This window comes from Nerophis lumbriciformis, linkage group LG35 (assembly GCF_033978685.3).
Source record: "Nerophis lumbriciformis linkage group LG35, RoL_Nlum_v2.1, whole genome shotgun sequence".
In the NCBI taxonomy this organism is placed as follows: Eukaryota; Metazoa; Chordata; class Actinopteri; order Syngnathiformes; family Syngnathidae; genus Nerophis; species Nerophis lumbriciformis.
Window position 1 is genome coordinate 13,673,612 of NC_084582.2, and position 22,352 is coordinate 13,695,963.

At 39.9% G+C, this 22,352-nt stretch overlaps 1 protein-coding gene across 4 annotated transcripts in view; it reads left to right on the forward strand.

Moving 5' to 3' along the window:
- The window catches only part of gria1a (glutamate receptor, ionotropic, AMPA 1a), a 203,946-nt gene that overhangs the window by 161,071 nt on the left and 20,523 nt on the right, over positions 1–22,352 (forward strand). For 2 of the 4 annotated variants that reach the window (XM_061927716.2, XM_061927718.2), the window contains exons 13-14: positions 3,468–3,715; positions 14,442–14,556. In XM_061927716.2, coding sequence (XP_061783700.1) covers positions 3,468–3,715; positions 14,442–14,556 — 363 coding nt within the window. Of the gene's footprint in view, positions 1–3,467; positions 3,716–14,441; positions 14,557–15,074; positions 15,190–22,352 lie in introns of all 4 variants that reach the window. The other 2 variants (XM_061927717.2, XM_061927719.2) reach the window with 1 other exon arrangement.

Genomic DNA, 22,352 nt, shown 5'->3' on the forward strand with positions numbered 1-22,352 from the left:
TTTGCGATAACATTTTATATGGAGCGCCCTTTCATTTATTAACCGACATTTTACATGCCTTTTTTTCACATAGAATGTGGCCCTCCATGGAGCATGGGGCCCTACAGCGTAAAGCAGGCCTATTTAACTAAAATGTTTTAGGGGCCATATTTCCAGAGAAATCACTATTTCTCTTTTCTTTTGAGAGTATGCACACGTTTTTTGCTTTTGTTTTTTAATAATACTGTGGAACCCCGAGCTACGAAAGTATTTTGTTCTTGAACAGGATTTTGTATACTGAAGCAAATGTTTCAAAAGAAACAATACAAAAATGAATAATGGGTACCAGCCTTGACAAAAGTCCATATTTTAGTAAAGGTTTGTACACAATAAAAAGTGCAATACAGGACTGTATATCAAACAAACATAACAAGGGGGATGATGGATCAATAATACATTTAATAACAAAGTTAGAACAACAAGAACTAGCTGAATTTTGTGTTTTTGTGTCTTGGCAGCACAATGGCACAGTTTGTGTGGGTTAATGCTGCTGCCTCACAATAAGAAGGTCCTGGGTTTCTATTTCCGGGCTTGGGTCTTTCTGTGTGGAGTTTGCATGTTCTCCCTGTGACTGGGGATTGGCAACACAAAATTGGCCCTCGTCTGTGAATGTCAATCAATCAATCAATCAATCAATGTTTATTTATATAGCCCTAAATCACAAGTGTCTCAAAGGGCTGCACAAGCCACAACGACATCCTCGGTACAGAGCCCACATAAGGGCAAGGAAAAACTCACCCTAGTGGGACGTCGATGTGAATGACTATGAGAAACCTTGGAGAGGACCCCATATGTGGGTAACTCCTCCCTCTAGGGGAGACCGAATGCAATGGATGTCGAGTGGGTCTGACATAATATTGTGAGAGTCCAGTCCATAGTGGATCCAACATAATAGTAAGAGTCCAGTCCATAGTGGGGCCAACAGGAAATGTGAGTGTGAATGTTATCTATCTGTGTTTGCTCTAGCCACCCTTGTGACCCCAAGAAGGGACAAGCTGTAAAAAATGGATGAATGGTGTCTTGTCAATCCATGGTGGTTTAAACGGAGAGGCTCTCACTGTAAGGGAGTCTCTCCTTGGGAAATGTCAGGACCGCCACTGGTCACGTTTAAAATATATTTGTTTTTTTAGCATTCTTAAAAAGGTCATGTTATGCAAAACCCACTTGTCTGGTCTGTTGGCACCTGTTAAGTATTTTGGATGCCCATGAGTCCACAAATTTAAATTCAAATCATGGATTTCTTGTGGAGATATTTACAAAACAAAAACATGCCTTGTTCCAAACTTTTTCGAAATTTGCCATGATTTGTGACGTGTTTGATTTGTTAATTTGGATCTCCCTAAATGGTAAATGTTTTTTGACTGATGCTTCTGCCATTTTTATTTTTTGTTGCGTGTCTGTAGTTTATACAGAATAATGTTTATGGCAATATCCATAAGCTAAAATCTGTTATTAGTTGTATTAACAATAAACAAAAGTCCAGCCTCATCTGAAGCAGTAAGAAGTGCCTACTTAACGTTTGTGTTTTGTGACAATGTGCCGTCTATCTGACGCGGGGCCCAGTGAGATCTGAAAGCATAGATATCCCTGCCTCTGTCGGAGAGCAACATAATAAAGAATTTGCTAAGAAATAAACTTGATCTCATAGACAGTTCCTACAATTAATGGCGATGGTGGATACTATGAAACAGTAAGTCCAGTAACAGGAAGTTGACAAATTTAGTTATACGTTAGCATCGTAGTATTGTTGGCTTAGTCGGACTACAGAGATAAACAGGGTACTTGAATGCTAAAATCCTTAGCTGTGCCATTTCTTATAAAAGGCAGCGTATAGTTCTAACTTGTGATACTGGTCAGTATGTAACCTATACCGCTAAAACGGCAACATGGCCGACAGGGCGGAAACAAAGTCGCAGTTAGCTGGAGTTAGCGAGGTATGGAGGAGAGGTCTTTGACATGTAAGTGCAACAGTGACGTGCAGTCAGGTGAGGCAGGGCCTCACCTGCCATTAATAGAAAGAAAAAAAAATGTAAAAAGAAAAATAAATAATTAAATTGTTATATGTATCCAGTGATTATACTATAAAGGTATTTTCCATTTAACTTCACCAGTTTTAGATTATTTTTATTCAAAATCGCTGAATTTTCACATTTGCCGTTCAAATACTGAGAAGAGACGGTGCGGTGAGTCAGCAGCCAGTTGAGGCACGTCACTTAGTTGAGCCTCACCATGGATTGCGCAATGACTCGGCTAACTGCTGGCCTGCTGTGCAGTGAGACCGTATTGCTATATGAATTATATTATACATTTTCATAGTTTAGTTAGCTGAGGTATATAATGTACAGTGTATTTTTTCAACAACTGTATGTGTGTAACGTATTTCTTGTGCTGGGCAATCATAAAACGGCTGTGAAGACGCACTGGCTGAGGCTCGCAGTAATCCCGCCTCCTGGTGGTAGAGGGCGCTAGTGATCCCAGAGATCATGCTTGCGGCTACACGGCTGCAGAAGAAGTGACAACAAGCAGCAACAGTTAGCAGCGATCGTTTATTTTTTCCTCTTGCCTGGACTATTAACATGGAGGATTACATATCTAAAATAAAACAGTTTTCTAAACAGGACTTTCAATCGAAGCAGGAAGTAATACTTAAAGGCAGATCTCCATCGAGACAGAGAGACTTTTAAAACTGAAGAAAGAAAAGGAAGACTTCTATAAACAAGTTATCGATGCTTTTGTTCAAAAAAAGCTGTGCATGGACTTCATTTATAAGTAAAGGCAAGACCATAATAAGGTTTTTTTTTTATTAAATGTGCTTTTTTGTGTGCTACAGTTTGTATGTGTAAAGTTAAAGTTAAGTTAAAGTACCAATGATTGTCACACACACTAGGTGTGGTGAAATTTGTCCTCTGCATTTGACCCATCCCCTTGATCACCCCCTGGGAGGTGAGGGGAGCAGTGGGCAGCAGCGGCGCCGCGCCCGGGAATCATTTTTGGTGATTTAACCCCCAATTCCAACCCTTGATGCTGAGTGCCAAGCAGGGAAGAATGCTGGTATGAGCTTTTAAACATAACCTGTTAACTGCTGCCAATCAAATGGTGAATAAGATACTCTTTAGGGTTCATATGTTTGTAAATGAAGTCAGTGCCTCACCAGCCATCAACCTCACCGCACGTCACTGAAGTGCAAATAGGACCGCACACATTTTCATAGGAAAGTGAGAACGTTGCTTGAAAATGTATGTGAACCTTGGCCCAAAGAACCACCATTTCGTCGAGCACAATGAAGTGTTTTAGATTAAAAACCATAACATGACCCCTTTAAGAAATCATGTATTGGCAAATGCAGCATATTTTTATTAAAACGTATCAACCTATCACCCCCTCTGCCGTACCTGACTGACACTCTCTAATTGTTTTCTGCCCGTCAGAGGTCAAAAATTGCCGTGTTTGAGAAGATGTGGTCGTACATGAAGGCCGCCGACCCGTCTGTGTTTGTCAAGACCACAGACGAGGGCGTAATAAGGGTGAGAAAATCCAAGGGAAAGTATGCTTACCTGCTGGAATCCACAATGAATGAGTACATAGAGCAGAGGAAACCCTGCGACACAATGAAAGTGGGAGGAAATCTGGACTCCAAAGGTTACGGCATCGCCACCCCCAAAGGCTCCCCCCTCAGGTAAAACACTGACACAGCAGCAACGCTGCATAAAAACTCTTAGAATGCTTTTATGAAAGCTTTTGCATATCTGTTTATTTCTACATCAAGCTTTTTTATGTTTAAATGTATATTCATCATGTCATTGATTATTCCTTACATTAATGCATGAGTTCCTTTCAACTACAACTAATTCAAGCAATATATTTATTGCCGTTTTTCTTTTATCTAATGTGTGAGGTCACAATTATTGTTTAATCATTTTCATCACTTCTTCATTCCTTCACGGATTATTTTTGAAATAATACACTGAAATGTGTGAGCACTTGCTTAAGTGTAGGCCAGAAATGCCCTTATCCATCTAATTACATGTATAACTTTTCTTTATGGTCAGTTTTTAAAACTGAATCATCCTCTCAAACACACTGAATAAAACATAGGCTAACATAAATGTGTCTCTCACAAAGCAAGTGGCCCTTAAAGCCATGTAGAGGAGCACATCCCACGCACAAAACTCTCCACTTAAGCCAGGGCTCACACGTTAAGTGTGCCTTCAACTAAATTGAATATGTGCAACTAATGGTAATTCTCAATTAATGCAACCTGCACGGCCTTCTTGCATTCCATCAACAACCATTCATATTTCTGTGAACACAGAGAGAGAGAGAGCTAAATCTGGCACTGTCTGAAACATTTAATCCATAGCTAATAAGGCTCATTTATTCTAATGAAAGGAGCCATATGGAGAGATTTCCTTCAAAATTGCAGAGGATTCATTTTGGCTTCCACCTTGACTCCCAGCCAAAGGTCAGATAAGATTGTTTCCCCTGGCCCAATTGCAACTGATTTTAGGTTCCATTAAAATGAGCCATTGCTGTATTTAAGGTAAAGACCAGTGTTGAAATCCTCTTCAAAGTCATTTAGAAGTACAGTACACTGCAACACGACTGACCACGACATCCAAAAGCTCTCTTTTCTCTGTGGAAATTTAATGATTTTACTTTCAAGGTGCCACTCTGACTATTCACAAATGTCTGATATCAGGTTGGAATACACAATGTGAGTTTAAAAGCTGCTGGGCTTCAAATCGTAATGTTTAGCATTAGGGATGTCCGATAATGGCTTTTTGCCGATATCCGATATTCCGATATTGTCCAACTCTTAATTACCGATACCGATATCAACTGATACCGATATCAACCGATACCGACACATACAGTCGTGGAATTAACACATTATTATGCCTAATTTGGACAACCAGGTATGGTGAAGATAAGGTACTTTTTAAAAAAATTAATAAAATAAGATAAATAAATCTTGAATAAAATAGAAAGTAAAACAATATAAAAACAGTTACATAACTAGTAATTAATGAAAATTAATAAAATTAACTGTTAAAGGTAAGTACTATTAGTGGACCAGCAGCACGCACAATCATGTGTGCTTACGGACTGTATCCCTTGCAGACTGTATTGATATATATTGATATATAATGTAGGAACCAGAATATTAATAACAGAAAGAAGCAACCCTTTTGTGTGAATGAGTGTAAATGGGGGAGGGAGGTTTTTTGGGTTGGTGTACTAATTGTTAGTGTATCTTGTGTTTTTTATGTTGATTTAATTAAAAAAAAGAAAAGAAAACGATACTGGTAATAAAAAAAACGTTATCGATAATTTCCGATATTACATTTTAAAGCATTTATTGGCCGATAATATCGGCAGGCCAATATTATCGGACATCTCTATTCAGCATACATTATTGCAACGCCAATGAATATTTGAAAATAACTATTTAAAAACTATATTAGAATGTGTCGCTTTAAAGACGTAACCTTCCACCGCGATTTAATTCACATCACAATGTTATAATAGAGTATGGTTCATTATAATAGACATAGGGCCTGAGCTACTGAGATAAAGTTAAAGTTAAAAGTTAAAGTACCAATGATTGTCACACACACACTAGGTGTGGCGAGATTATTCTCTGCATTTGACCCATCACCCTTGATCACCCCCTGGGAGGTGAGGGGAGCAGTGGGCAGCAGCGGTGGCCGCGCCCCCGGGAATCATTTTGGTGATTTAAATAAATAAATAGATAAATAGCGTGTGCAAACTCTATAATTGTGTGTACTCTTACTGGGCGTGTTGCAGGTGATATACTAAGACTCTGGGCCCGATTCACTGAGATTCAAATACCACACGGTAAACAGCGTGTGCAATTTATAAAATATTATGTATTATAAGTGGGCGTGTGGGCATGTGATTTACTAACTCTGCATGTGCAATTAGAAGGTAATGCAGACCGCCTTTTTTAAATGAGGATTTTGCGTGTACTGCACGGGGCATCACCCGAAGAGACACTCATTCACTGCACATTCATGTTATCATGCTCCTACCTGTGGCGTTTTGCCATGATTTCAAACATGCAGGAGACATCTCCTACTTTTTATGGGCATTCCAAATAACAAGCAGTCCTGCTGTGCATCTAAAATGGCACCAGTTTTTGTATTGTTTTTTTATCGCTGAAGGTGCGCTCTTTGGAGCACTTTGCGAATCATCCCTGAAAAAACATGTTTCATGGTTGAGGCACATATTGCATTAATGGTTTTGTGTCATAATTTATACCTTAAAACTACAAAACCCAAAACCAGTGAAGTTGGCATGTTGTGTAATTCGTAAATTAAAACAGAATACAATGATTTGCAAATCCTTTTCAATTTAATGTTCGAACTGAGAAACTTTTTTTTTTGGTGCAAATAATCACTAACTTAGAATTTAATGGCAGCAACACATTGCAAAAAAGTTGGCACAGGGGCATTTTTCCCACTGTGTTACATGGCCTTTCCTTTTAACAACACTCAGTAAATGTTTGGGAACTGAGGAGACCAATTTTTTAAGCTTTTCAGGTGGAATTTTTTCCCATTCTTGCTTGATGTACAGCTTAAGTTGTACTGTTGTGGTATTTTAGGCTTCATAATGCGCCACACATTTTCAATGGGAGACAGGTCTGGACTACAGGCAGGCCAGTCTAGTACCCGCACTCTTTTACTATGAAGCCACGCTGTTGTAACACATGGCTTGGCATTGTCTTGCTGAAATAAGCAGGGGCGTCCATGGTAACGTTGCTTGGATGGCAACATATTTTGCTCCAAAACCTGTATGTACCTTTCAGCATTAATGGTGCCTTCACATATGTGTAAGTTACCCATGTCTTGGGCACTAATACACCCCCATACCATCACAGATGCTGGCTTTTGAACTTTGCGCCTATAACAATGCGAATGGTTATTTTCCTCTTTGGTCCGGAGTACACGACGTCCAAAGTTTCCAAAAACAATTTTAAATGTGGACTCGTCAGACCACAGAACACTTTTCTACTTTGCATCAGTCCAACTTAGATGAGCTCAGGCCCAGTGAAGCCGGCGACGTTTCTGGGTGTTGTTGATAAATGGCTTTGGCTTTGCATAGTAGAGTTTTAACTTGCACTTACAGATGTAGCGACGAACTGTAGTTACTGACAGTGGATTTCTGAAGTGTTCCTAAGCCCATGTGGTGATATCCTTTACACACCTTTTGGTGCAGTACCGCCTGAGGGATAGAAGGTCCGTAATATCATCGCTTACGTGCAGTGATTTTTCCAGATCCTCTGAACCTTTTGATGATATTACAGACTGTAGATGGTGAAATCACTAAGTTCCTTACAATAACTCGTTGAGAAATGTTGTTCTTAAACTGTTCGACAATTTGCTCACGCATTTCTTCACAAAGTGATGACCTCTCCCCATCCTTGTTTGTGAATGACTGAGCATTTCATGGAATCTACTTTTATACCCAATCATGGCACCCACCTGTTACCAATTAGCCTGTTCACCTGTGGGATGTTCCAAATAAGTGTTTGAGGAGCATTCCTCAACTTTCTCAGTCTTTCATGCCACTTGTGCCAGCTTTTTTGAAACATGTTGCAGGCGTCAAATTCCAAATGAGCTAATATGTGCAAAAAATAATAACGTTTTGTAGTTCAAACGTTAAGTATCTTGTCTTTGCAGTCTATTCAATTGTATATAGGTTGAAAAGGATTTGCAAATCATTGTATTCTGTTTTTATTTACGATTTACGTGCCAATTTCACTGGTTTTGTATATTCAGACAAACGAGTGACTGTATTGTCAAAGAGAAGCAGTGAGATACATAACAGCAAACATTCAGAGACTTGTGTCGACAGTTTTTTGGGATGTTTTAGCACCACCCTTTAATGACACGTAACAATATAAGAGGGCCTGAATAGATGTTTTGTTGAGGATGGACAAAAGTTGTGTTTTTTTTTTTTAACTGCAATGCACCCCTGAAATCAGACATTGTTGAATAGCCAGTGAATGCAAATATTTCAGTGTCATAGTTTATAAATCATACATACATAATTGCTGCTATCCAATAAGAAGTGTGACACTCCAAATTGTGCATTGAAAAGACTCACATTTAGAGATGCCCACTTTTGTTTGGAAAGCAACAATATGTGAATATGCACGTACTGTATGCATGCAAAGTATTTTTTTTCCACAGGAGACTGTATTTCTTCAATAATACAATATGTTGAAAATGTGTGAAATATATTACAGGTGGTGCTCAGATTATGAACAAGTTCCGTTCCTACGTGGCTTTCTTAGTCAAATTGTAGTATATGATGGAACTCATACTCATTAAATACATTAATAAAAAACTAAATACAAGAATTAAACGAAACAGTAATAAAAAAGAGAAAATACTAGGAGAAGTGTTGATTTTGGTTTTCCAGCCAAAGCACCGCAACCTTTCCATCTCAATGAGACCACTTCTTAATTACTTTCACGATTGTAGGAGCACATCCTTCAACGTGCTCAAGGATACTGTAAAGACCTGGCAGTTATGCGTAGTTTTAAAGAGTTCTCTGATTTTCCGACTAGGGATGGGAATCGAGAACCGAAAGCACCGGTTCCCAGTGTATCAATTACTTGGAATCACTTGCCATTTTGTCAAACGATTCTTGTGGGCGAGAATGACATTACGCAACGTGTGTCGTGACGTCAGACAGCAACATGTCGGCGCTGGGGCGGAAGAAGCGCTTGAAAGTTTGCGGGGATTTTAAAAGGAAAAAAAAATGCAACAAACTTGAAATATTTGAAAGGTTGCTATTTCATCAAGAGGAGGACATATGAGCAATTTGCTAAACATTTGAACATACAGCATTCGATACCTACACTGAACAAGAATATAAACGCAACACTTGTTGTTGTGCTCCCATTTTTCATGTGTTGAACTCAAAGCTCTAAAACTTTTACTATATACACAAAATACCTATTTCTCTCAATTATTGTTCACAAATCGGTCTAAATCTGTGTTCATGAGCGTTTCTTCTTTGCCAAGATAATCCATCCCACCTCACAGGCGTGGTATATCAAGATGCTGATTATTGCATAGGTGTGCCATGGGCCGCCCACAATATAAGGCCACTCTGAAATGTGCAGTTTTATCACACAGCACAATGCCACAGATGTCGCACGTTTTGAGGGAGCGTGCAGTTGGCATGCTGACTGCAGGAATGTCCATCAGAGGTGTTGCCCGTGAATTCAATGTTCATTTCTCTTAAGTTTAAGTTTCAAGTTTATTCACAATACCATATAACAATTACAATAGTAGTGAAATATCATCATTTAAAGATGTTGGTACGTGAAAGGGTCCCCCAAATAAGCTAGAAGAAGCTTAATATTATACACATGGAATGATGAAACATGGTAGCAAGCACAACAACAAAAAACAAAACAAAAAAAACAAAACAACGCTATATGATTAACACAAGATAATAGTACTAAAGCAAGCATACACATACATACATACATTCTTTCAACCATGCAAAACCCAACAGTAGTCTACCCCACATGAGGCATTAAATATAGGTGGTTAATAGGTAAGTTTTCAGTTTGTTTTTGAAGTTGGAGAATGGATACAGCATCTTGAGGCTCTCATTAAGCCGGTTCCAAATCTTTGGTCCCCTGCATACAACACTTCGAGCGGTACAATCCAGTAAACGATGTTTCCCTGATATCAGATCTAAGTTACGAGTGTTGTGGGTATGCTGGGGATGGTAGATAGGAACCAAGCTACAGAGCCTAAGATTCAGCCTGTAAATGACTTGATAGGTTAAACAAGCATTTTGATAAATATTGAACTCTGTCAGTCTTAAGAGATGATAATTATGGAATAGATGTCGAGTGGGGGCTTTAAACTTGGACCATGACAGGGCCCGTATGATTTTCTTTTGCATGGATTCTAATTTGTGAAGGTAGGTAGGGAAGGTGTTACACCAGATGACATTACAGTAGTTTAGATGTGGTTCAAAGAGAGTTTTATATAGGGTGAGTAGAGCATAAAGAGGAAGATAATGACGAAGGTGAAAGAACAGGCCAACATATTTGGATAATTTGTTTAACAGATGGCTAATGTGACATTTGAAATTGAGGTATTTGTCAATGATGACCCCCCGGAATTTTGTGGAGTACACTCTCTGTATTTCCTGCCCATTGATGTTGATATGGCAGTGCTCAGTATTTGTCCGGTTTTTATTAGAACGAAATAGAATAAAATTTGTGTTATTTACATTAAGTGAGAGCTTAATTTATTGCATTTGAATTCTCTACCATACGCCATCTCTAAAGGAGTTTTAGAGAATTTGGCAGTGCATCCAACCGGCCTCACAACCGCAGATCTCGTGTTACCACACCAGCCCAGGACCTCCACATCCAGCAGGTGCACCTCCATGACCGTCCGAGACCAGCCACCATGACAGCTGCTGCAACAATTGGTTTGCTTAACTACCGCCCGGTTGTAGCTGAGATAGGCTCCAGCGCCCCCGCGACCCCAAAAGGGAATAAGCGGTAGAAAATGGATGGATGGAAATAATTTCTACACAAACCGTGAGAAACCTTCTAAGGGAAGCTCATCTGCATGTTTGTCGTCCTCAATGGGATCTCAACCTGACTGCAGTTATCTTGGCTCACGAACACAGATTTAGACAGATTTGTGAACAATATTTGAAAAAAATTGGTCTTTTGTGTATTTTGTAAAAGTTTGACATCTTTGAGTTCAACTCATGAAAAATGGGAGCAAAAACAAAAGTGTTGCGATTATGTTTTTGTTCAGTATATAAACGAATGTCTCGTTTTTTAACAAAACACTGCTTATAATGTTTACGCTATTTGTTAAATTAAAATTAATTTATTCTCATTTAGATGAGCATGAGAAGATATTCTGACTGTTTCAAGGCAGGCAGTAAGTACTATCTCCAGTTCATGTCTGCCGCTAGCTTTAACAGCGGCAGGGAAGAGTACCATGTTTCGGCCAGGAACGACGAATGTCACCGAGCAATGACTAAGTTTACGGTCAAAAGTTGGCACCCATTTGCCACAGCAGACACTCCTTCGGTAGGTGACTGGTCATTGGTAGCCCGGAAAAAGTTGCATGTTTTCCACCAACCACATTTTCACTCAGTCATTATACTATGCAGGTGAAATTCATAAAATTAGAGTATCATGTAAAAGTCCTTTCATGTCAGCAATTCAACTTCAAATGTGAGACTAATACTGTATGTGATATAAACTCATTACATGTTAAGTGAGATATGTCAGTCCTTTTCGATGATCTTGGCTTACATTTTTTGAAAACCCACATTTTCTGAGATTTTCAATTGATGGTTTTCATGAGCTTTAAGCAATAAACATCAACATTAAATCAAAAGAAGGCTGGACATATGTTTATGATGCATGTTATGAGCCTATGTCATGTATTAGTTTCACCTTATAAATCTAAACAAACCTTTGTACGATATTAAGTTGGTTTTTTTTAGTTTCACCAGTATATTCTCTAGGCAGATGACAAAAGATCCTTAAAAGTTTTGAAAGTGTTACTAAATGTTACATTCTTGTGTCGTTTCCACATTTTTGTTAAATTATACAGAAGAATATTACTTTCTAATATTTATTTTCAAATGTATTTATTTGTCTATGCTATGTACCTCTTAAGCCCTCACTGTTGGTTCCGGAAGGTCATATTACCTTTCAACTAAACAAAATTGATGCTAATCCACCTTTTTATTATCTTTTTTTTCCAAATAAGAATCGATAAGAGAATCGATAAAGAACCGAATCATTAACCCAAAAAATCTTACCAAATTCCCATCTGTCAAGACTTGATCTTGGGTGTTTGCTTTTCCGGGATGCAACGGAAAGTTGGCTCGGGCGAGACGGGAATGAAGCGAAAAGCACGCACAGTGGCGGAGAATAAACTATGAAACCAAAAGACTATAGCAAAAAAGTACAAACGAAAAAACACGCACAATGGCGGAGAACAAACTATGAAACCAAAAAGACTATAAACATGGAACAAAAACTTACTTGGCTTGGACAAAAATAGTTGCTTGAGGAATGGACATGGAAAGAATGGACAGAGCATAAATGTGGTGAGGTCGTCAGAAAGACAAACTGAAAAACACTGAACTTAAATACTACAGACATGATTAACGAAAACAGGTGCGTGACTCAAGACGTGAAACAGGTGCGTGACGTGACAGGTGAAAACTAATGGGTTGCTATGGTGACAACAAGAGTGCACAATGAGTCCAAACGTGGAACAGGTGAAACTAATGGGGTAATCATGGAAACAAGACAAGGGAGTGAAAAGACAGAAACTAAAGAGTCCTATAACTAAACAAAACATGACTTAAAACAAAACATGATTACACAGACATGACACCATCCCTATTTCCGACTGTCTGTGAGGCCGTGAACAGGACAGGCTGAGCGTGTTTATCGACCACCTCGTCATCATACAAGGTCTGGTTTGGTAGACCTTTTTTAAACCCGTGCTTCGTGTCTCGGGTTGTGCTTGCAATTGTTGGCGTGACCCCAGGATGCAGAGATGAGAGGCAGTATTATATTTTGATGATGTAAAAATAAGGTAGCATCAATATGGATGAAACAGAGGTCCACTGGTGAGTCACAAATCAACAAAAAAAAAATAAACCAGAACCGAGGCTGAGGCAAAAAAAAAAAGTATGATGTATAGAGCAGCATGAGAAACAAGAATCAATGGGTATAGCATGAAATGGCACTGCGTTAAGCATTTACAGAGTACAATGAACCAGTGTTGTCTGACGAAACATTGCTGGCTTAAAAAGGCCCTGGATTAGCAGGAAGGAACAGACGTGTCTCCTGATTGCCAACCAGGAGACAGGTGAGGAAATCCAAGCACATGCAGGCAGAGGTAAAGTGACAGAGTGGAGACGAACAGAACGCGTAAAGAAAAATAACTAAATACTGTACCGAGGAAAACAACAAACACAGGGTTGCGACAGTCGAGCAGTTTAGACCATGAGTATGGTCTTTTCTCCTGTCTCTGAACCTTTTTATGTAGTTTATTTTCATGGTGATGGCTTTCTTTTTCTTTGGTGCATGGCAACCAGAAAAGCCCGTCTTACACTTGGGAGACATAATGAAGTTCAAAGAGTTAACTGATGTTATCCTTTCTGCGTGTGAGCCGCATAGTGTTTTCTTACGCCACATAAGTAGTTCTTGAGCAAATCTCGTGTTAACACAACAAAATTAAAGTGTTTATTACTTTGTGGAGTGTGTTCGCATTTATTCACAAAACGCCCTAAGACGGAACGTGGTAAACTGAGGACCACCTGTGTGTACTTTATATGTTTTGTTTTGCTCCCCAATTCATTTTTTTCCTCCCGCATGCACGACGCCACCCGCTTGCCTGCCTGCTAATCCCATCTCACCACTGCGCCTCGCTGACATCTGCTAGCCTCGACTCAAGTGAACAAACTAACTTCCAGACCATCCATGTTCACTGACTTTGACTTCTTTCTTTCTGTCTGAGACCTATGCTGAGAAAGAATTCAATGGTTTTACCAGCTCTGAGGACATTTCCTGTGTTGCCGGTTGGGAATGAAGGCTATTCTACATCCACATGCGATATAGGAAGATTGATGCAAAATATAGATCGATACAGAGTTCATTTGACCCCAATTCTACTGGAAATATCTTGCAAAAGCTGTATCTTCATACAGATTCTGATTGCAGATTCTTCTTTGATCTGTGGATGTAAAAAGTCCTTATCTGCAGCCATCGGCTCGAGGAAATACACATCACACTCACCAGAGGGAGAGTGCAGCCACTGATGAGATGCTCTGGATGAGGGGGTCCATGTTCAAAAACATCTGTGGATCTCACAGTTTTCTTTCAGTGTCTGTGCATGCATTTGTCTCCTCTGATAAATGAATCATTGCAGACTTTAATTCACCAGAAGGCTGTTTTGGGTTGAACATTGATATGTCAGTTACCATGGCAATCTGTATGCCGGCGCCGCGGAAAGGAAATTACCATCTGTAGACAGACTTCCGCATCCAAGGCATCTCAATTTATAGTGTCTGCACTGTCTCCCTCTGAGGACCCCGCTTGGTAAAACCTGACTCGACTGCTGTATGGGCATCGAGCATTTCAGCCCATTGCAGATGTACAACTAACATACTGTATATCAAAACATGCGCATCTTAAAGCCAGGGCTCCTGCTTCATACCAGTAGCTAATCGCAGGAGTTTCAACTCGTAAGTCAGTGTTGTCATAATCACCACAACCATGATATACTTACGTCGTTATACCTTGTCAGATATAGAGTGTATCCTAATGGTTATCGTTTTATATCATTTTCAAGAAACCCAGTAAACCTGGCAGTGTTAAAACTGAACGAGCAGGGCCTCTTGGACAAATTGAAAAACAAGTGGTGGTACGACAAGGGAGAGTGCGGCAGCGGGGGCGGGGACTCCAAGGTCAGAGCCAGTTTGATAAACCCTGCGGGTAACCCACCACCACCATTGGGCGTGTGGGTGCTGTATGGGGAGGGGGGTAACCGGCAGGTCAACATTGTAATACCACTCCAGAAAAAGGGAAAAAAAACAAAAGCGTTTTGACGCTGGTATTTACGGTCTTTTTCAAAAAAGCATTTCATAGAAGCACAACTGCATAAGTGAGGGTGAGCAGTGTGCCGGTTACCCAAAGTGATATAGTAATACACATCTACTGCCTTAGGGAGCCAGCACACCAAGCTAGATGGAGTATTAATGCATATCACTTTGATTTTCAAGTTCTTAATGATGTTTATGCCATCTCTATTCATGTGTGTGTGCGTGCACGTGTGGTGATGTGATGCTTTTTCCTTTCTTTAACCATAGGCAAGCTCAAGTGTTATTGTGTGAATGCATTTTTTGCTGCTCTATGTTTCTGAATCAATAACATAAAATAACATTGGTATAATATGTTATTTATGTTATTTCTTTGTGGTTGGAAGAATCCCAGTAAACCTAGCGGTGTTGAAACTCAATGAGCAAGCCGTCTTAGACAAACTGAAAAACAAATGGTGGTACGATAAAGGGGAGTGTGGCAGCAAGGACTCCGGAAGAAAGGTCAGTCGCCATTCTGATTCTGTCTGCACAATCCTGCCCTGATCCTAGAACAGACCCAACTCCAGACCTATAGACCTCTTATACATATGCAGTATACCCCCTTGTGACTCTAGCAGGACTACAGTATTGGCCCGAATATAAGATACCAAAACATATGCACAAAAATTGATATTGGAAATGCATCAGTATATCAAAAGCAGCAAGAGGTAGGTTTGTTTTTGCATTTGTCCTTGTGTTTATTTGTTAGTTTTTTTGTTATTCATTCTTCTAAAATAATGTGTGTATGGGCTGTCAAAAATGTGAGTAATCACAAAAAATTATCGCACTAATCATGTAGGCACCTGGATGACTCAAACAGTTTATTTTGACCGTACAAGCCTTTTACCTCAACCGCTGTACGGTCAGTGGTCAGATAAATGCATACGTCAGTACAAAAATGAGTAGTGTTTGTAATAACGCTGTTACTTTTACTATCCATCCATCCATCGTCTTCTGCTTATCCGAGGTCGGGTCGCGGGGGCAGCAGCCTAAGCAGGGAAGCCCAGACTTCCCTCTCCCCAGCCACTTCGTCCAGCTCCTCCCGGGGGATCCCGAGGCGTTCCCAGGCCAGCCGGGAAACATAGTCTTCCCAACGTGTCCTGGGTCTTCCCCGTGGCCTCCTACCGGTCGGACGTGCCCTAAACACCTCCCGAGGGAGGCGATCGGGTGGCATCCTGACCAGATGCCCGAACCACCTCATCTGGCTCCTCTCGATGTAGAGGAGCAGCGGCTTTACTTTGAGCTCCCCCCGGAAGGCAGAGCTTCTCACCCTATCTCTAAGGGAGAGCCCTGCCACCCGGCGGAGGAAACTCATTTCGGCCGCTTGTACCCGTGATCTTGTCCTTTCGGTCATAACCCAAAGCTCATGACCATAGGTGAGGATGGGAACGTAGATCGACCGGTAAATTGAGAGCTTTGCCCTCCGGCTCAGCTCCTTCTTCACCACAACAGATCGATACAGCGTCCGCATTACTGAAGATGCCGCACCGATCCGCCTGTCGATTTCACGATCCACTCTTCCCTCACTCGTGAACAAGACTCCGAGGTACTTGAACTCCTCCACTTGGGGCAGGGTCTCCTCCCCAACCCGAAGATGGCATTCCACCCTTTTCCGGGCGAGAACCATGGACTCGGACTTGGAGGTGCTGATTCTCATCCCAGTCGCTTCACACTCGGCTGCGAACCGATCCAGCGAGAGCTGAAGATCCTGGCCAGGTGAAGCCATCAGGACCACATAATCTGCAAAAAGCAGAGACCTAATCCTGCAGCCACCAAACCAGATCCCCTCAACGCCTTGACTGCACCTAGAAATTCTGTCCATAAAAGTTATGAACAGAATCGGTGACAAAGGGCAGCCTTGGCGGAGTCCAACCCTCACTGGAAACGTATCCGACTTACTGCCGGCAATGCGGACCAAGCTCTGACACTGATCATACAGGGAGCGGACCGTCAAAATCAGACAGTCCGATACCCCATACTCTCTGAGCACTCCCCACAGGACTTCCCGAGGGACACGGTCGAATGCCTTCTCCAAGTCCACAAAGAACATGTTGACTGGTTGGGCAAACTCCCATGCACCCTCAAGGACCCTGCCGAGAGTATAGAGCTGGTCCACAGTTCCACGACCAGGACGAAAACCACACTGTTCCTCCTGAATCCGAGGTTCGACTATCCGGCGTAGCCTCCTCTCCAGTACACCTGAATAGACCTTACCGGGAAGGCTGAGGAGTGTGATCTTTACTAGTAATAAGTAATATATTTAATTACTTTAGGTCCGTTACAATTCAATTTCAGCTTGATGTAAAGTGGAACACTACTTTTGACGAGGTTCAACAACCGCGTCATAAGTGCAGCAAGTTCAATGCAGGAAATATATTTTTATTAGTGAAAGCAACATGCGGCACAGCACTAAAATGGATTTGATATAAAATAGGAAGAGGCACCATCACACTGTGACACAGCAAACAACATACTCCCGCTATGGCAATAATCAGACAACAAATCAATGATTGAAGTGACAAACTTGCCATCCAAGCAATACCCCGTTTGTTGACAAGAAAATATGACAGCCATCGAAGAACATTCAATCAATTTATTAACCAGAGGTTACATAATCTGGTGAAAAGATTCAAAAGAGTTGGCATCAGAGCCGACAAACTTCCGCTGCTAACTGCTAAAGCTAACACACACAGCTCCTTTGGAAACCCTCGATGACGTCATGCGTCACTAAGCACACACACGCACACTGTGCTCTCATATATCATACATAAAACGTCTCTCAACAGCAAATGCAAGATATGTAAAGTTATTTATAAAGTAACGTAAAAATTACTTTACCTTGTAAGTATTTACATTTATTGAAGAGCAATTCCGTTATTAATTCAATTACTTTTTTGGTAAAGTAACGAGTAACCATAATAAAATACTTTTTGAAAGTAATTTTCAGAACACTGAAAATGAGTGAGGAACCTCTGAAAGAACTTTAGATAAAACTAATACCAAGTCGTGTGCAAGTAAATGACATGCATTCTAGTAAAACGTTTGAAAAATGTAACTGGACTACATTCTAAAGATAAAATTGCATTTTTGTACAAATAGTGTGCTTTTTTTTTCTCAAGATAATCTCAATTATGCAAGCGAGTAATCACCCGGGTTTAATCATGATTAATCCAAATTCCAAAATGTGATTAATCTGATTTAAAAATGTATAATTTGACAGCCCTAGTATTTATGTTTTCAATGATAATATCCTTGGTGATATAATACATTCAAGAGTCAAGAAACATTTAAATATTATTCAAGCATTGATTAGTTGTTATCATTGGCTTGATATTTGTACATGCACGGTTCTGCTTCTGCTGCTCAACATAAAATAAGATTGTTACCCACACAAAAACACCTTGTTGTCTTCACAATTCCAAGAGCATTGCTTTTATGATTTTAAAATATATTTCCAACCACCTAAGTTGAAGTTTAATTTTATGTGTAATTGTCTTATATTCGGGCATATACTTTGTGAGCAATCTGTCGTCTGATTTGTTATTCCTTTAAAAATGTTTGTGTGTGATTTTTAAAACTAGTTTATATAGATTTGCAAGTCAGTGTCAAAAAATACATACACCTGGAATATTACTGTTGGATAAACTTGTGTTCACGGTGTAGCTGAAAGATGACTTAATCAGAGCTAACTGTACGACATGACCCAACCAGATGTGGAAGGCCACAAGATTACACGATCAGTTCTTTTGAACATGTTCTGTCAAAACCTTTGCCTTCTGTCCAGTCTCTGCACAGACTGGCACGCATGTGTGATGAAAACCCTGTCAATCTGTTAGCTCAGCCTTCAGTCACATCGAGCCAGCCACTGGGCTTGCATGTGTTTGCACTTTAGCTTCAGTCTCGGCATATCATTTGTAGAATATTCTACTAAAAAAAAAATAGAACAATGGAGTCAACATTTGAAAGGGATGCATTTATACAGTGGTACCATGTTTTAATGATGTACAGTACAGTAGTACCTCTGTTTTTGTTAGTAATGTGTTCCAAAAGGTCAGACAAAGACAGCCTAAATAATATATTTCCGATTAGTCTGTTTCAGACAACCGAATCAGAATCAGAATCAAAAATACTTTATTAATCCCCGAGAGGATATTAAGATTTTCTGTACAATCCCATTCAAGATCAGACAAACATTACAGGGAGACAGAACAGGATCGCTGACAGGTCTGCCAACTTTCGGCACCCCTTACAACATACTTGCCAACCCTCCCGGATTTTCCGGGAGACTCCCGAAATTCAGCGCCTCTCCCGAAAACCTCCCGGGACAAATTTTCTCCCGAAAATCTCCCGAAATTCAGGCGGACCTGAGTGACGTGTCGACAGCCTGTTTTCACGTCCGCTTTCCCACAACATAAACAGCATGCCTGCCCAATCACATTATAACTGTAGAATGATCGAGGGCGAGTTCTTGGTTTCTTATGTGGGTTTATTGTTAGGCAGTTTCATTAACGTCCTCCCAGCGCGGCAACAACACACAAGAACAGCAGTCACGTTTTTTTTACCGTAAAGCAGTTCGTCTGCCGTAAACAGCAATGTTGTGATACTCTTAAACAGGACAATACTGCCATCTACTGTACATGCATATGTGACATTAACATCTAGGGCTTTTAGAGAGTGCAGTGCACAACTGCGCACACAACAAGGAGACGAAGCAGAATGCATCATCAGAGAGGGTGTTCAGCATGGTTAGAAAAATAGTGACAGAGAATAGAACAAGGATGGACAATTCAACCTTTAACTCAACAATGACTAGATGAGTGTTATGTGTGTGTATATGTGTAAATAAATGAACACTGAAATTCAAGTATTTATCTTATTTATATATATATATATATATATATATATATATATATATATATATATATATATATATATATATATATATATATATATATATGAAATACTTGACTTGGTGAATTCTAGCTGTAAATATACTCCTCCCCTCTTAACGACGCCCCCAACCCCGCCCCGACCACGCCCCACCCCCGACCACGCCCCCCACAGCCCCACCTTCCGAAATCTGAGGTCTCAAGGTTGGCAAGTATGGCCTTACAAAAAAGGTGAGAAACAGGTAAACGCTGGGGTTGGTCTTAACCAAAGAAATCAAACAAAGCACCAATATGATGAGACTGTTCAAACTACAATAGTTTACAAAGTACAAAGAAGAACAAGTATGATGAACATCTTGAACCTCTTTTTTTTTTTTTTTTTAGATAATGGTTATGTATTTAATGTTTGGTAGTATTATTTGTTATTATTTATTTATTCACTGTTCTGTTACAGAGAACAAGGAAATGGGATAAAATTACTATGATATGAAAAGAGGTAGGATTAGATAAGCGCTGCTTCTTCCTACTCCTTTTCGGACGTGCTGTAATGAAACAACTGGAAATATGTGATGCATCACATTGTATCGTATGCGTGTTCGAAGTAAACTGAAACTGAACTGAAAAAGGGCATGAAACATAAAAACAAACTGTTTATCGACAGACCTGAAGTTGATCTAAAGATTTAAGCGTTGAATAAAAATAAAAATAGAAATTGATATATGACTTACTTTTAACATGTTTTATGACTCTGACCCTTCTGGGTCACCTGTACCAAACTTGAGGGGAAACAAAAAAATCAATATATTGTATTGGTTTTTAAAATGAAAAATATGAAAGTGGCCCCCGTTTGCTTTGAAAAAATGGAAAAAGTTTGAACACCCTTGTTCTCAAATGTCAGAGATACTGTATACGTTGGCGCTAGACTATGACAATACTTGTACACAAGCAGAGCTGTTTTAAAGTCTAAGCACTGGACGAATATTGTCAAATTTCCCGGTTCTAGTCAGGACTCGAGTAGCAGCACTATAGATGTATTTTAGCTGCTTCACAGCTCGTTTAGAGAGCAGAGTGAGAAGGCCATCACAGTAATTGATTAATCTGTTTAAGTATTATTTAGACACATTTTTAGGTGGTTAACAAACTGATGTCACTTGAAACTTTATTTGACCCCATTGTAGCTTATTTTATAGCCGTATTCAATAAAAAAAAATTATCACCACAGCGTGGGATTCTTTATTTGAGCACTTGATATACGGGCTAATAGACTAGTTTTTAACATGCAAAATGTTACCGTATGATAACTGAGACGGTATAGGAAAACTGAGACAAACCTTTGCCAAAAACCGAAACCTACAAAAAGTGGGGCGTACAAAAACCGAGGTACAACACTGTACATTAGAATATTTTCAAAACTGTTCTCCAGTTTGATATTAATTGAAACATTGGCCACATTCAATTTGAACACTGACTCAACATTGAAAATACATGAGAAAATATGCTGCTCTAAATCTTTCTATTTCAACTTTTGTGTCATTACTATGCCTGGGATAATACTTGCCTTCTAGCTAGAATTTTAGTCGTAATATTAGCGCTACATTCTTTGTTGTTTTGTACACTAACTATGTAGCTGCGTGGGGAAACGGTGTATCAGTCTTGTTTTTCCCAAGAAAATAAACATTTTTTTAGGGGAGAATGAAACATAATTGACTAAGACATTGATATATTTTTCCCCCCCGCTTTGCTATATTTGCACAGTGTTTAGGTGGAAATTTTTGACGCATATCCAGACAGAACATGTATTCTAAGATGCTTCTCAAAATCTGGCCTCAGGGAGATACTCTTAGAGGCTTGTAAAAGCCTGTGAAGGGGATTTGATGAGCGTAAATTTCCCCTGACAGGAGGAATTAGACTCTAAAATCATCACATGTTGTTAGTGTTTCGACTGATAACCTGCAGCCTGTCATGCCTTCAGAACACATTACTTGACACCCTTCCTGCCATAAAAAACCCTTAATTACATTATATCATGCAGAAGAACTGCCCGATTACAGTAAAGTCTGCCAATAACAAGCTTTTTTTTTAGTTTATGGATCAAGTTGGATTTACATCAGATTCAAAAACTAAAGTTACAAATAGTACATGTGACCTATAAATTGTACGATTTTAAAACACCTTTTTGTTGTGCAGCTGTAGTTTCTTTCTTTACAAAATACAACACTAGCACTGCCTTTATTGTTAGTATAAAAACAATGTTAGAAATGCATTAGTACATGTAATATGTACATTATAGCAATTCAATTTGTAAGGTCTGTGTCATAAATCCAGTTCAACAATGATTACTGTTCTCACTAACATCAATCTATGTGCACAGTGTTTGGAGAGCTAAAATACCCTAACCTGACTCTCGCCAGATCCTTGTAGTTCGCTGAGCTCCACACAAGGGTCTGGGATCGAGGGCAATGCAAACTCCTTCAAGATAGCAAAAAAATAATGAACCAATCAGGATCGTCGGGCGGGACTTCATAGATGTGACGTAGCGCCGAAGCGACTGTTTAAAGTTAAAGTTAAAGTTAAAGTGCCAATGATAGTCACACACACACTAGGTGTGGTGAAATTTGTCCTCTGCATTTGACCGATCCCCTTGTTCACCCCCTGGGAGGTGAGGGGAGCAGTGAGCAGCAGCGGTGCCGCGCCCGGGAGTAATTTTTGGTGATTTAACCCCCAATTCCAACCCTT